Source organism: Bos mutus, chromosome 7, assembly GCF_027580195.1.
Source record: "Bos mutus isolate GX-2022 chromosome 7, NWIPB_WYAK_1.1, whole genome shotgun sequence".
NCBI lineage: Eukaryota > Metazoa > Chordata > Mammalia > Artiodactyla > Bovidae > Bos > Bos mutus.
In genome coordinates this window covers 101,319,864-101,335,833 of record NC_091623.1, presented here as the reverse complement: position 1 = coordinate 101,335,833, position 15,970 = coordinate 101,319,864, and the positions used below count along the sequence as shown (strand labels likewise).

Sequence of the window (15,970 nt, the reverse complement as noted above, 5' to 3'; positions counted from 1 at the left end):
CTGGATGGAGCGGGGAGTGGGTGAGGGTTCAGCTCAATCTGGTGCTGACAGGCCAGGACCTTTCATCTCAAGGACCACCAGCACTTGATTGGTGGAGGCTTCTGGAAGGGTTCTGCCAGAAATCTGTGACTCTGAGGCAGGGCCCTGTGGGAAGGACCCTGGGATGGATCAGTGCCATGAGGCTCTCAAGGCGGGTGGTGACCGCGTACTCTGCCCTTGTCCACCCTGGTCTAGAGGTGTTGCTGTCTTACCAGGTCAGGGCTTCCAGCCCTTGGCTGGCTCTGGGGGCAGGGGGTGTTTTCCCCGTCTCCAGGGCAGCCTTATCCCTCTTCCAGCAGGATCTTGCTCCCAGTTACTTACGTGCCAACCTCTGTGTATATGTCTGCCTGTCTGTGTGTCTGGGGAGCAGGGTTCGCAGGGACACCTGGATACCTCTCCCCAGAAGTGCTGCGGAAGGACCCGTATGGGAAGCCCGTGGACCTGTGGGCCTGCGGTGAGTCCATCTGAAGGCCCCTCCGTTCCCCTGGCTGCCTGCCCTCTGGTGCACTCTCTCTCCTTTCCCATCGCTCTCCTCCACGTGCCCTTTGTCCCTCCTATTCCTGGGGCTCAAGCTTCTCCTGGTCCTCTCCCCAGGGGTCATCCTGTACATCCTGCTGGTGGGGTACCCCCCGTTCTGGGATGAGGACCAGCATCGCCTGTACCAGCAGATCAAAGCTGGCGCCTATGATGTGAGTGGTGCTCCTGTCTCCAGCCTCCTTGCCAGCCCCTGGGTCCCATCCAGTGGGAGTCATGGCCCAGTGAGGCCAGAGACCCAAGGACGCCTCCCTCATGCCCTCCTGCCACTCTCTAGCTATGGGGTAGGGGTGACCAGCAGGTGGAGCCTGAGGGCTGACTGGGGCCAGACGATGAACTGGCCATGCTAGTGACTGGAGCATCTAAGTGATGGGGATTTAGTTCATGGGGCCCCAGGAGGCAGAATCAGCACAAAAGTAGAGTGGGATATAGAGGGGGCAGGCCCCAGAAGCCAGATTATCTCTCCATAGTTATACGCACACAATTATATATTGTATGTATATAGATAGACAGTAATAATAGCTAACACACATAGCAGTCTTCTAAATGCTTTCTATTATTATAATCTTCATACCAGTCATGACATAGGTACTGTTATTACTGCTTTTTTACAGATAGGGAAGCTGAGGCACAGAGAAGTTAAATAACTGGCCAGAACACACAGCTAAGAAATGGTAGAGCTGGCTTTAGTGAAGCCAGGCAGTCTGGCTTTAGTGTCCGTGCTTCTGCCTACCAAGTATACTGCTTTTATGCACAGCTGATACCTATTGAGCCATGTGCCGTGCATTTTATATCATATTTAATCCTTACAACATCTCTAGGGATAGCTTGAGGGGTCGCATGTCCAAGGTGACTTGTCCAAGGTCACACAGCCCAGGAGGCAGAGCTGGGACTTGAACCCAACCTTCCGATTCTGAAGTCTGGGCTGTCACCACTGGCCTGCTGCTCTCCAGATAAGGCACGGCCTCAGAAGAGCAGAGGGAGGCCTCCTTTCCCCTTGCCATTGCCCTGATTTGTTGTGGGGCCAGGGGACCTTGCCCCAACTCCTGGTTGTGGATGCCCGAATGGACGGGCAGTAGGACCCCTGCCTGCTCCCCTGCCAGTCAGGGGCTGGGGGATCGCAGGGGTGGCCTGGGGTAGGCTGGGCAAACTTGGCCCCTCTGCCCCTTCCAGTTCCCGTCACCAGAATGGGACACCGTTACCCCAGAAGCCAAGGATCTGATCAATAAGATGCTGACCATCAACCCATCCAAACGCATCACGGCCGCTGAGGCCCTCAAGCACCCCTGGATCTCGGTGAGCCTTCCTCAGCAAAGCCTCTCCTGAGGATCCCTCCAGACCTCAGGATCAAGACCCTCACAGTGTCCTGGACCTGCCTGCTGCCCCTCAGGCCCATGCTGGGCCTGAGGGGGCTTAGTTCAAGAGACTGACCTTGCTGTGGTTCTCAGGTGGAGAGTGGCAGTGGGAGGCATTCTGAGTTGGCACCATGACTGGTGGGGGGAGCTACTGGCTTCAAATGTCTCGTACCAGGATGTTTATACCATCCCTTAGAACAGAGAACTGTTCTTCACAAGATACCCACCCCATCCACAGGATATTCTTGGAGTGGGGGGACCTCGGGTGGGCCTGCCTCCCACTCACAGACCTCTCCCCTCCTTTCTCCAGCACCGGTCCACCGTGGCCTCCTGCATGCACAGACAGGAGACCGTGGACTGCCTGAAGAAGTTCAACGCCAGGAGAAAACTGAAGGTAACAGCAGGTCCTCATCCTCCATGCCCCACAGACAAGGGAATAGGTTGGCCTGGGTCTGCACAGAGGCCAAGAGACCCGCTCACTAGTTCTCTCCTTCACTGAGTCAACGAGTGTTATTGACCACCGGCTGTCTGGGCTGGGCAGTGAGCGCTGGCAAGGACAGTCAAGTGACCAGGACAGTACGGGGCAGTGGTGAGTGCTGCCCTGAAGCTGGGGGGGTCCACAGAGGGGCCAGAGAGGGGAACAGATCTGCATGGACTAGGGAAGGATCCCAGAAGCCTTTCTGGGCAAGTGGCGTTTGATCTGAGATCCCGAAGGATAAGCAGGTATTACCAGTGTAAAGTCTGATGGGGCAGGTGTTCTAGACACAGAGAATAGCCTGTGCAGAAGTCTGGAAGCATGAGCTTGACCCCTTAGGGGGACAGCAAGTGTTTCAGTGGGGCAGGGAGAGGTTTCCAGGAATGATACGCGACCATGGTAGGGGTGAGAGACCCCAGCTGCCAACCACTGGAAAGGAACGGCCAAGGGACTTGGCAGGGGCTGTGCCCTGAGGAAGTCACAGTGCGCCCTAGGTGAGCCCTGAGCTGCTGGCCTCTCAGCAGGTCTGTGTTCTCAGGGCTGTGACAGGTCCTGTCCTAGACCTTTCCGGGGGTCCTGTGAGCAGGTAGGAAGGATGACCGAGGGGCCCCCAGCTGGTTGGAACAGAGAAGCCATCAGCTGCTGAGTGACAGATGCTGAGGCCCTGGCTCCTTCAGAACTTCCTCACCAGCTTCCCCCAGGCCTGGTGTGGTGGCTCAGGACAGGGACATGGGCCAAGGGGGTGGTGGTGAGCATGATGCCAGGGGAACTGAGTCTCACCCCCAACCCCCAGTGGGAGCTGTCATAGATGTAGTCTCAAAATGTCAGAATCAGGGAGTCTTAAAATCATGGACCGCTGGACTCAGAGAATCTGAACTGGCCATTGGTCTCCAGTCCCCTTATTGATAGAGGAGGGTTTTTCCCCATTAATCCTCCAAGGTTCTGAGCCCAGGAACTACAGAAAGGGGGATGAGCCAGTACTAGAGTGAGGAGCTTTGTGTCCAGGCAGAAGATGCAGACAGAGAGAGCTGAGGGGTGCAGAGTCTGGTGTCCTTGCCCCAGCAGGAAACTTCCTTGGCCTTTAGGAACCCCCACTGACAGGTGTCCCCGAGCACATCCACCAGCTCTGGCCAGGCCGGTGGGATCTATTAATATCTGCTCCTTGGATGGCCCTATCTCCTGAGCAGTGCCAGCTAAGGCCTAGATCACCTCTGCCTCACCCTTCTCCCGGGAGGCGGGGATAGTCTCGGGGCTGTGGGGTGGGAGAAATGGAGGGCAAGGAGCTTCAGAAGGTTTTTGTGTCTGAATGGAGCCCCTTCCTCTCCTTCCCCACCCCTCCCATCTCTGTCTCCTCTCCCCTCACCTATGGCCTCCTCTCCCCCAAACCGCCTTCTCTTTTCTGTTGCAGGGAGCCATCCTCACCACTATGCTGGCCACCAGGAACTTCTCTGGTAGGTGGTAGGACCTCGGATTCATCTTCACACACATCCTGCAGGAGGTGGGGGCATTGTCCAATGCGGTATCTGAGTGCACTCAGACCAGAAGGCCTGTGGAGATGGGGCTGTAGAGGATTCAGTGGTTAGGGCTTGGCTCACCTGATACCACCTGCAGAAGTGGTAAAGGTCAAAGGTTATCAAGCCAAGGGCCCACAAGGAAGGGTTAGACGTTAACCCTCACCTCCCCTACCTCACAGTGGTGCTGGGTTCTCAGGCTGGGCCAGCTGTGGGGAGGCTCCCCATATGTCAGGGTCCAGATGTGGGAGGGACTGAGCCCGGCCCAGGGAGAGCGGCATTCCTGTTCCCCACAGTCACCAAGCAGTTCCCAAGCAGTACCGAGAGTGAAAGCGTGGGCTTTCACTCATGTGGCCTCTGTGACAAGGCGATTGCCACCCCCGTTTTCTGAATGAGGAAGCAGAGGCTCAGGGAGGTCAACTCTGACACACCCCAGGTCATGCTGCTAAAGGGAACTTTCAGGGCAGGTGTCACCAGTTCAGAGCACGTGCCCTTACTAGGCTGAGTCACCAAGGAGTCCAGGGTAGGAGCCTTTGGCCTTGGTCAAAGCCAGGCTGGTTAAGGCAGGGAAGGCCCAGTGACCTGCGGCATGTGGCCCTGAAGAGAGAAGGGGAAGGGATTAGCATCAGGGCTTAGCAAGAAGCTCCCCTTGGCATGCTGGAGAGTGCCGTGGCCAGTGCCCGCCAGAGGCGTCTCCCTGAGGAGCCCAGGATGGCTGACGGGGCAGCTGAGCAGATATAGCAAAGCTCACCCGAGGGGCCCTCTGGCTGGGGCTGGTGCCGGGACCGGCCGGGGAGGGCTGCTGTGGACAGGTGGCCAGCCCCACCATGAGGGCTCGGATCTGGGGAGCTGCAGGCCTGGCTTCTCTGAGAGGGCCCACCTGCCCATTTAACCAGCTGGCAGAATAAGACCCAGGCCCGGGAAGGCCCTGGAACTTCAGATTTGGGCTTTCCCCACCACACAGAGCTGCCTTCCCACGCGCTTCCCAGACAGGGATCCTGCAGTTCCTTAAACTGAAAGATGAGCCACCCAGGCAGTCAGAGTCTTTTTTTAACAACTGAAGGGCCCCTCAGGCACTCTAGTCCAGAGCTCACAAAATGGAGTACATAAGTTATTCCCTCTCTCTCCATGTGCTTGGGGGGCCAGTGGTGTTTTAAAACTTTTTTTGGTGGGGGGGCGGTGAGCAAGAGTTTCCAGCATTTTCATTTCATAGAAAATCTCCTGAAAATTAGAATATGTGGCCTCTGGAGACCCACAGTCCTGTCATAGTGGGCTGGAGTGAGAGGGGGCCCCCTTGGAGGCTTGAGGGGCAAGTCCTCCCCTTGCTTGCTGTGTATCCTGGTCCAGCCCACAGAGTACATGGAGGATGGAACAGCTATTCCTCTCGGCTTTGGGATCCAGAGGTACCCCGCCCCCCACTTGCTTTGCAAGGTGGAAACTTGGCAAGAGGGGAAAAATGCACAAGAGCCTGAGAGGGGTCATCGGTGGGAATGTGAGACTGGCGGGCTGCACCAGCTGTGAGTTCCATCCTTCCAAACCTCTGGGGCATCATGTTCAGTACCGCCTCTCCTCCCCAGCTTGCTCTCATCCGGCGAAGGATTTAGCATGGCTACTGTTTACTGAGCATCTATTGCATACGTGCCAAGTGCTATGTCTCATTTAACTTAAAGCCATTTATTTGAGATCTGAAGCTGCCAGAAGTCAGGCTGCGCAGGGCTGGGTGTTCATGCCTTGTCCTGACTGGTGCCCTCTCCAAGGGCTCTGGCCAGAAGGTGAGAAGGAAGGAAATGGGAAATGCCAGGTGAGGCCTTCTTGGAAGTTGTTGCTCTGCTTTTCCTGACCACCAGGGAGATGGCCAGCCCCAGCCCAGAGCTCTAGAGTTTGAGGATGGGGAGGACTCTTCAGGGAATGGGTGCTCTGGCTGGGGTGGGCACCAGAGGAGCAGGGACTCGGGCGGGGGGGCACCTGCTTCTTATCACCAGCAAAATTCAGCTCGCAGCTGTCCAGAGTGAGTAGGCAGGGCTGACACATGACCTCCGTAGCAGCATGGGGCTAAAATTAGAGCCGGCCGGGGCGGGAGGGAGCGTCCAGCCCTGGGCTGGGGAGCCGGGCCTCCGGGTTGGCCACCACCAGCACGAGTGGTGACCGGGATCTGGAGGGAATCCCCAGACTGAAAGCGCTCCCACGGTCTGGGGCACAGTGGGCACCTCCTCAACCCATGGAGCCAGAGGGTCACGCCTGACACTGCTGAGAACCGGGGGGAGCCCAGGCCCACCCCAGACTGCGGTGGGCCACCGGCAGTCCCTGGGCCACCCCGCAAGGAAGAAGAGCAAGAGGAGGAGGTCTCCTCACATAGCTGCTGCGGCTCCGTGTCCTCCGCGGCCCGTGGATGTTGCTCTTCCTCGCGCTGTGGGCCCTGGTGCCCTGCCTGGTGTTGATAACCCTCTACTTTTTCTCCTCTGCAGGCGGGAAGAGTGGAGGAAACAAGAAGAACGATGGTGTGAAGGTAAGCCCCAGCCAGCTCAGCAGGGCCTGCCTCTGGCTTGCAGGGCCCGGCTTGCAGGGCTGGGGTGAGAGCCAGGCTTGCCAACGGGGTTCTGGGCAGATGCGCTCACCCATGCAGCCTGGGGTCCCCAGACCCAGAGACCTGGGCTTCGGTGCCCACCCTTCCACCAGCATGGATGGGGGCAGGTGGGGGAAGGGAGGGTTGAAAGAGGGTGGGAGAGGCAGGTGGCTTGAGGTTGGGGCGGGCATAAGGGTAAATTAAAGGAGATTTCTGTGAATCTGGAGGACTGGTGAGTGAGAGGACACAAAGAAGGGACAGAGATGTCATGAGGGGTGACCTCCTCCTTCCCAAGTATGGGCTGGCTGGAATGGGCCCCTGACCCAATGCATGCCCCAGTCCAACCTACAAAGCCTGCAGGGGATGGACAGCCAGTCTTCTCGGCTTTGACATCCAGAGGTACCCACCCCCATCAAGGCCTGCCGGTTCAGTGCCAAGAATCCCCTCCTCCTATCCCCCCACCCCACCCCACCCCCAACCCAGGCCTGCCCCATCCCCACCCCTGATGCCCGTCCCCACCCCTGATGCCCGAGCTGCTTCCCTCCACACCCCGCTGACCCATCCCTCCCTCCTTTCTCTTCTCCCTCTGCTCTCTGGGGCCTGTTTCCCTGCTCTCTGCAGCTCCCTCCTCCCCTGCCACTGGCTCGCCTTGTGGGTTCTCCTCTCTTGAGACCCTGCCTTTTTCTCGGCTCAGAGCCCTGCCTGGCCAAGGGCCCCAGGGCTGGTCTATGCCCAGAACACTGGAAGGTGTGGGATGCTGTCCAAACACAGCCACCCAGGTGGTCTGGTGGCTTCATGGCTTGGTTCATAGTGGCATGTAGAGTCTCAGGCCCCTGGCTTTGATCTGCCAGGGGTTGCATGGAGGGGACTAGGCTGTTTGCCTGAAGCCAGGATATGGGCCTTCTCTCTGCTCTTAGCCCTCTGAAGGCTTTAGTCTCCCCAAAAGTACAGTGGGGAAGCTGGGCGATGTGAACTCCATGATTTCCAAGATTTCAGCTTTAAAAACAAACAAAAAATAATTTTCTCTTCTCATCTTGGGTGCTTGAGGAATATGTAATTATTTGGTTATCAGTCAAAGCCCATGATTTTCAAATGGAACTCCTTGGAGCCCGAAGCTTCTTGGGAGGCACCTCTGGCAGCAGCTGGGGAGGGACTGAAAAGTGGGAGACTGAGCAGAGAGGGCTGGGCCTTTCTCACCTACTTCAGCCAGAACAGCTCCATGGACCAGCCATCACAGTGGTTGAGAGAGCCTGGGTGAGCTTATGGCCCATTATTTGAATCTCTTGAGTCTGTCTTTCTTTGTTCAAGCAACGGGTAGAAAGGGTCTCCCACCTCCCAGAGCTGTTTGTGAGGATGTACTAAGATACTGTGTTTTGACGACTTAGCACAGTCCTGGCGTGTGAGACCCACTCATGAGAGGCTAGTCAATGGTATTATCTTTTCTGCTCCATGTGTTGGACTTTTGGGTAAGATTTTTTCTGAAGTTTGCTCAAAAAAATATTTGGAAACCACAGATCTAAAGCCAGCCTAATTTACAAAGTTGACACGCATCCGTCCCAGAAGCTGTAATGGAATCCAGGATTGAGTTTTGGCTTACTTGCTGGGGTTACCCACAAGTCACCTCCTCCCCTCCCAATTTGAAAGGGTGATGGGGGGCTGTGCAGTGTAGGTGGGGGGCAGGCATGGTGCAGCTGGGGCTCAATCTGGCCCTCGTGTGTAGACACTCGGGGTGTTGGGTGCCATGGGAAAAATCCTATTTGGGGGATATAAGGCAGAGGCCACACGTGATGGTGGGCTGAGGCCCACGTAGGAGGAGGGGTAGGAGGGGCCCAGACAGGGCTGCCGAGGTCTGCTTGGTACTCGGGTATGACTCTGGCAAAGTCTTGGTCAGGGCCTCCCTCAGGCCAGGTCATGGAATGGAGCTCTAGTCTGGCTTTCTCCGGTCGTGGCCAGGAGGCGGAGGCTGTCTGAGGGCAAGGACATCCTATAGCATGGCAGGGCTCTGGCTGGCCACTGCAGGACCTTCCAGCGGGCACTGCTGAAGAGCGCGCCTCTGCTCCCTGTAGTGCAGGACAGACTCCGGGTGACTCTTCAGGGTGGCCTGGGCGTGGAAGAAGAGACACACAAAGGTTGTTCCTGGCCCGAACCTTTCTCGGCAGCTCAGCCTCCTCCCCTTGCTTGGAGTGAAGGAGGGGGAATGTCTAGCAGGAAGATGAGAGTGACCCAAGGGGCTTGGCCCAGGATCTGGCTTACAAGATGTTGTTCTGGGAGATCCATTCATGTTTTTACTCTGACTGAAACCGGACCTCAAGTCAAGAAGCCAGGGTTTTTGAGCCTGGGCCCCACTGTTCCCTCCCTTGGGGCTCTGGGTCATCAGTTCCGTCATCTGTGCAAAAGGAGAAGAGCTGTTTTCGGGGAGCTGGTGAGGGTCTCCCACCGGGGCGGGCCTGGTGGAGTCACACCATGATGCTCTCTGGTAACCAACACATGCCCAGCCAAAGTGGGAAACGCACATTCCTCTTCCAACTTAGTCCCTTAGAGACAAACCACTGATTTCACCCAGAGCTTAGTTGAAGAAGCACTGATTGGTTCCAACGCTGGAGGAAAAACTCGGTTCAAGATATAACACAATACAGTACTTTATAGGCTTTTAAGGGCTTTTCAAGGCTAATTTTGACCATCGTCTGTTTCTACCATCCTTGCCAACCTTAGAACCATCTTCTCCATGTGGTTCTAAGAGATGTGACTCTACTTCTGATGACAGCCCGCCTTTGAAATGAAACTAACATGCTGGTTGGTGAGGGCTTATTACTAGTATCATCATCATCTTTGTGATTCAGGAAAATCGAGTCTTTCCATTACCAAGAAGCAATGCCCCCCGTCCCAGCCACTACTAGGCCACTACTTCCATGAAGAGGGGCTGCCGCTCCACCCCTCAACCCCACTCACTGCCCCTGTTGGTGTCCCATTGTGCGTCATGACCCCACCCCTCCATGTCCCATCCTGTAACTGTATGTCCGAATCTGATGCAGTCTCTGCTCTGTGTTCCCCCCTCGTGTCCCGCCTGGAACCTCCTGGCCCCTACGCTACTCTCCGGTTTCTGCTGACAGCCGAGCTGTGTGGGCCTGTCCCGTCCAACACGCACTGTGCCTGGCCTGGCTCCAGCCAGGAGTGAAGCCGACACTAGGAGGAAAGGAGAGGGGAGGAGATGAGAGGGGAGGGCAGGAAGGACTGGCTGCTGGCTGCGGAAGTCACACCGCCCGGGCCAGCTGGGGCAGAGGCAGGGCTGTGAGCACCAACACTGGGAAAGCCCAGTGAGCCACCCTGGCCACCTCTGCAGAGGCCCTGGGTGGAGAGGAAAGGGTCTCAGGCTCCTGGATCTTGGATCAGAAAACCCAGAATTAGACCCGAGGACCCTCAGAGAATACCCAGTGCCTCCCCCGGCAAAGGCCTACCCGGAAAGCATCTCAAGTCTCCCCACTGATCCCCACACAGAGCAGCTCAGGGAGCAGCCTCCTGGCCTCTCAGATGTAAGTGCTTCCAGGATGAGCCATGAGGAGCCATCAGGCTGTGGGTACCTGAAGACCTAGACAGGGCAGAGGGCCTGCATGGGGGGTTCCAGCCTCTTCATTGCTAGTAGCTATCTGAGCCACCTTGAGCCCCAGTTTCCCACCTGTGCGATGCAAGTGTCAGTCTTGCCCTGCAACCTCTATGAGTGTGAGTCTTTAAGACTCCAAGCTTAGAACTGAAAGAGGGAGAAGATAACTTAACATGTTCCTCTTTCTTTCCCTTGATTCCCACAGGTCACATGACAAATCCCTGCAAAGTTAGAATAGGCTGAAGGGAGGACCCTCAGGATTTTTGAGGTCACTTAGGGGACTGGTTCCCACCCCTGTCTCTGCTTTGGAATCACCTGGGAACATCATTTAAAATAAATATGCCCAGGCTCTGATGCAGACCTAGTTATCAAACTCCTGAGAGGGGGCCCGGTTATGTGTATTTTGGACAAGCTTCCTGAGTGACTGTGACACTCAAGCAAGTCAGGAGTGGGGTCCTTTCATCAGAGACACAGGGGGAGCCTAGGAGGAGACACTGAGCCTCATCTCCAGACCTGAGCTGAGACAAAAGGTCTCCAGACCTTTTATCCCTCAAGAGCTTTGGATTCTGGAGGCCTTAGGCAACTAGTATCTGAGACCCAGGATTTGTTTCCACATCCCAGTTTGGCGTAAGGGGAGTCCTGGTCCAGAAGAGGCTTGGCCTGGAGCTTGGTGGTTGGGTTGTTGAGACCCAGGCAGCTGTGCGTAAGGCCCCAGAACTCCAGGCTGGAAAGGACTGTCCCTGCCGGGTCAGCTGCTGCTGGTGGCCCTGACCTTGTCCCGACACTGGCTGGCAAGGGACCACAGAGAATGACCCCGAGGCCCATCCTCCTTCCAACCCTCCCCTGTTGTTCGTTCCTCTGCTCCCTGCCGTTTTCATGCTGTGTCTTTTCCTGTCCCATCTCTTCTCCTTGTTTTTCCAGAAAAGAAAGTCCAGTTCCAGCGTTCAGTTAATGGTGAGTGTCTGCCGTCTCCCAAACGCCGGTAAATCCTGGGCCTCGAACCCTCGCTCCTGCCTCTCTCCTGCAGGCTGCAATGGGAACCCGGGGCGGGGAGAGGGGGCTCAGGGCATGCTTGGTACGTGTGCCTCGTGTGACAATATGTGTGTTGTGTGTGCGTGTTGTTGGCGTGTTTCTGTTGACACCTCCAACTCCATGGCCCAGGCCAGCAGCCTGACAGTAGACCTGGGAACTCCCTTGGAAGCAAAGGTTGATTTGAACCCCATCCCACATCCAGCCCGTGGCTTCTCGCTTCTCCCCACCCTGGCTCTGGAACTCAGCTCAGGGCTTGGTTTGTGCCAGTTGTGGCTGCTGGGGGGCTTGGTCTGGCCAAAGCCGTGGAGGCCCTTGTTGAGCTTCTGCGAGGCAGCCCAGGGCCTGCCGGTGGCAGAGGAGCCACCAGCCCCTGCCTCTGTCTAGGGGTTCCTGTGGTGGCATGGCCCATGCCCCTCTTCTTCTGACTCCATTGCTGTCTCCCTCAGTTGTGTGGTTTTTCTCCCCTGAAAAGCCCAGGCTCTCTCCCACTGGGCCTCCCCGTCTCTCTCTTCCTCCCCTGCCAGTGTGTGTACTCCTTCCCCATCCTGTGGCCACCATGTGCCTCTCTGCCCCCCACACCCCCTCTCTGCTCCCTCCAGCAGACAGGGCTCAGGACAGCCCCCCACACCACCCCACCCAGCCCTCCCAGAAAGGCCAGGGCTCTCGGTGCATCCACCCCTTCCTTCTCACCCCGCTCCCCTCCACCAGCCGCCTGCTGAGTTGGGCCCGTCCCCTCCTTAGGCTCGGAAGGCTGACGGGATTTTTCAGTGCAGCACCTGGACGGCAGAGCCGATGAGGCTTATGGAAACGGGGCCGCAGCATCGGGCAGCTGGGGCAGCCCCCCGCTGACCCCACCTCTTTCTGCTCAGCAAGTGGGCCTCACCACCTCCTGTATTCTTTTTGGCAGGAATCTTCAGAGAGCACCAATACCACCATTGAGGATGAAGACACCAAAGGTAGGAGGGGCCTTGCCTTCAGCATCAGGGCTCCCAGGCCTCCTGGTGGGCCCCCTTCACTGACAGTCTCCTGCCTGCAGGGGCCCCTAGGCCAACTCTGTGTCCTGTTTCTCTACAGAAAGCCTTACTTTGCTCCTATAGGCTGGGGACGTTGTGGGGCAGCATTTCCCCGTATGGTGTGCCTGACCCACTAGTGGTACCTGGATGGACTTTTCTTATGGCAGCAGTTATGTGTTGACTTTAACATGTATTAAATTAATTCAATGTGAAAAAATTAACATAGTCAAGTCATAAATGTAGTATATATTTTCCTTTGGAAGTGTTTTTGAAATTTTTAAAAAAGATGAGTTGATTTTAAAAACTCGAAGTAAAGGAAGGGAAAGCAGAAATGTAGAAAGTTCAACAAACTGGAATATGGGAAACACTGCCTAAGACCAACCCAAGGACTTCAATGGTGGTTCAGTGGTTAGGGCTCTGCACTTCCAATGCAGGGGGCACAGGTTCGATCTCTGGTTGGGGAAGTTCTGCATACCACTGAGCATGGCCAGAAGAAAGAAAAAAAAAGGCCAACCTAAAATTCAGGGGCTACTGTAGCCAGTGACTAATAGTGTTCACCAGCACTCAGATGCAAGGGGGAGCAAGACCCCAGATAAACGTGATTTGATAGTAAGAGAGGAAATAATAGAATGGCAACAGAAATACTAATGGCTGTCTTTTATGGGGCACTTGCTGTGGGCGAGACATGTTTCAACTTCTTGATATTCACCTGAGCTTTACAACAAGCCTAGGAAGAAGGTACTGTGATTAACCCCATTCAACAGCCCAGAATCTGAGGGGTTGAGTAAATTTGCCCAAAGTCCCAGAGCTTATAAAGGGTACAGTTAGGATATGAACCCAGGCAGTGCACCTCAGGGCCTGGCCTGTAACCTTGGCTGGGGAGGCCTTGCCGGGTGGCAAGTGTGCTTGGAGCTTAGAGGAGGGAGCGTGGGGTGCTGACATCTGCACCAAGTCCTTGGATGAGTCAGTGATGTCCTGCTGTTCTGCCTGTACCCAGCCCTCCTTATTGCCCCAGGACAGGGAGACCCGGCAAGGCTTGGGGTTCTCACACTCGGGCATGTATCCGAGATGCCTGGGCAGTCTCTGAGACCTAGAAAAATAGCACCGACCTGGAGAGACCACAGTGGTGCCAGTCGAGATATTTTCAGGAGTTTAGACGACTTGCTTCTAAAAGAATACAGTCATGAGGAAAAGAGCATTTTCTTATGTAATACATATTCTGCGCCACTGCCATTCAGGCTGAGTTAAGGCCGTTTTGACACACCAAACCCTTGAAGCTGCCTCCTCCCTCTACCAGGATGTTTGGAAGAGTAGGCCCAGCCTGTGTTCCCTCTCTGGTCGTTCCCAGCTGGGAGTGGGGTGGGGTGGGGGGTGGTCACTCCATCACCATTGCCTGGTGCCAGAGCAAATCAAGTTTCTACCATGGCTTTCGGGACAGCCTTCAAAATGCATTATCTTGCCAAATTCTTTGGGATCAGGCCAGCATTCTCAGCCCCTCACGTATGATTTATAACCATATTCCTGGCCCTGCTCTTGTGGATTCTGATTCCATAGGTTTGTGGGGGGCAATAGAGGGTGTTTCTGAGACATTCGCTGTATTTGAGGCTCCCTGTCCCAGTGGTAAGAGTGAGGTGCTGGGTGTTTTGAGGAGACTGGTTGTGGCCTCATAATCCTGGTCTCAGAGCAGACAGGGTCTGTGGAGGCAAACAAGCTCTGTGATTGTTCACTGGCATCTATTTGCTGGGTGACTTTAGGCAACTTACTGAACCTTTCTGAGCCTCCGTTTCCTTAACTATAAAGAGATGATGATAACAGCACCAAGCTCAGAGGACTGCTGTGCAGATGAAACAAGAGGCTGTGTCTAAAGTGCTTACCCAGTGCTTGGAATATGGTCACTGTGTAATAAATCTTAATTTCTTTTCTTTCAAATTGGAGCTTACGGTTGAATGACTGGAAGCCATATGGCATTTTCCTGGAGCGTCAGTTTTACTTAAAGATTATTTTAAGATAAATATTTATATGTTAAACAGACAGAGAAATGTTTGAAATAGAATGTGAAGTGTGTATTTACTATTAATGCAATGTGCCATGTGCAGACCCGTTAAAGACATTTTCCACCTGGAGTAACGGCTCTGGGTTGTATCCCCAAGGTCTGACATTTACAATCATTATCTTCTGCTTTAGCGATATCAGGATGGGAACATTTGTGAAGTCTTGAATTTTAGTTCATTTATGTCCCTTTTAAAGAGAGGAGGAATAAGTTGCCCTGGTGGTCCAGTGGTTAATACTCCACACTCCCACTGCAGGGGGCATAGGTTTGATCTCTGGTCGGGGAACTAAGATCTCACATGCCTATAGCATGGCCAAAAATAAATAAATAAAATAAAAAGAGGGAGGCTGAAGCCCAGAGAAGAGAAAGGGCATGTCAGTGTTATTAATGGTAGGACTTGGAGCCCATTTCCTGCCTCAGTGTCCATACATGTAAAGGGCCATGTCTGCTGGAAGAGATGCTGGCCCAACCAGGAGCTTCTCCCGCTGTTTGGCAGGAGAGAGGAGCCCTGTGCCTCCCCCAGGTTCTTCAGGCCTCAGAGAAAATTTCCAGAGAACCATTTCTGGTGTTAATTTGTTAAGTCTTCTTACTAAGTGAGAATAGCAGCTGGTAGGGTGGATTCTGACCTAACATTAAAGTTAATTAGAAATGTCATCCTCCAGGGAACATTTCCCCCTGAGCAAAGAAGGGGACATGAATATTTCAGAGCCCCTCAGGCTGATACACAGGCCTCTCACCCTCTGAGCTACACAGGACTCTGCTAGGCTTCCTCCCCACCGCCCTCCTCCTGGTCAGCTTCTTGAAAACTCCGTTTCTTTTCCAAAGAGCTGCCTCCGAATCTGGGCAGAGACATTCTGGGAAATTTTAGCCGGGAATGCTGATCTCATCTCAGCCGCCGTGCTCTGTGTGACCTTGAGAGAGTGTCTTAACCTCTCTGGGTCTTCAGCTTTCCCAGCTATGAGGGAACACTCTTGGTTGTCTGGGTGAATGCCTAGAAGATTAAAAATGCCAGAGTTGCTACTAAGCAGATGCTGGATGAATCTTTCATAGAGCAGTGGATCTGCTGAGGGCATGGGAGGGGCTCAGAACAAAAGTGAATTTCTCCAGATCTAAGGGGCCTCAGAGCCCCAGATCTTTGGTCCCAGATAGTGAAGCGAGGGAGATTCCCAGCTGCCAGGCTTTAACCATTGGCAAACTTGGTGTCCTACGTGGGTGAAGGCCAAGTTAGGCACTGTCTCGGGCTGCATTAATAGAGGTATAGTGTCCAGAATTGGGAAGGGGATAAAAAGTGCTACCCTAGGCCTGAGATTCTGCAATATTCAAGCTACATCAAGGACTGTGTGCTCACACTCACAGAAGCATCTAATAGCTTAAGTACCCCAGAAGAGTAGATAGCCAGCTTGAGTGAGATACTGCAAACCACATTCTGGAGGCTTTCAGCCCTGAGAAGAAAAGGCTGGCAGATTAGATCAGATCAGTCACTCAGTCGTGTCCGACTGTTTGTGACCCCATGAATCGCAGCACGCCAGGCCTTCCTGTCCATCATCAACTCCCAGAGTTCACTCAGACTCACGTCCATCGAGTCAGTGATGCCATCCAGCCATCTCATCCTCTGTCGTCCCCCTTCTCCTCCTGCCCCCAATCCCTCCCAGCATCAGAGTCTTTTCCAATGAGTCAACTCTTAGCATGAGGTGGCCAAAGTACTGGATTTTCAGCTATTAGTATCATTCCTTCCAAAGAAATCCCAGGGCTGATCTCCTTCAGGATGGACTGGTTGGATCTCCTTGCAGTCCAAGGGAC

The 15,970-nt window shown here is 54.7% G+C and overlaps 1 protein-coding gene across 1 annotated transcript in view; it reads left to right on the top strand.

Annotated features, from left to right (window-relative positions):
- CAMK2A (calcium/calmodulin dependent protein kinase II alpha) overlaps positions 1 to 15,970 on the top strand; it is a 65,793-nt gene that overhangs the window by 35,831 nt on the left and 13,992 nt on the right. The window contains exons 8-16 of the mRNA XM_070374757.1: positions 410 to 493; positions 634 to 728; positions 1,747 to 1,869; positions 2,239 to 2,322; positions 3,812 to 3,854; positions 6,380 to 6,420; positions 10,997 to 11,029; positions 11,242 to 11,251; positions 11,977 to 12,063. Of these exons, the coding sequence (XP_070230858.1) occupies positions 410 to 493; positions 634 to 728; positions 1,747 to 1,869; positions 2,239 to 2,322; positions 3,812 to 3,854; positions 6,380 to 6,420; positions 10,997 to 11,029; positions 11,242 to 11,251; positions 11,977 to 12,063 (600 nt within the window). The remainder of the gene's footprint in view (positions 1 to 409; positions 494 to 633; positions 729 to 1,746; positions 1,870 to 2,238; positions 2,323 to 3,811; positions 3,855 to 6,379; positions 6,421 to 10,996; positions 11,030 to 11,241; positions 11,252 to 11,976; positions 12,064 to 15,970) is intronic.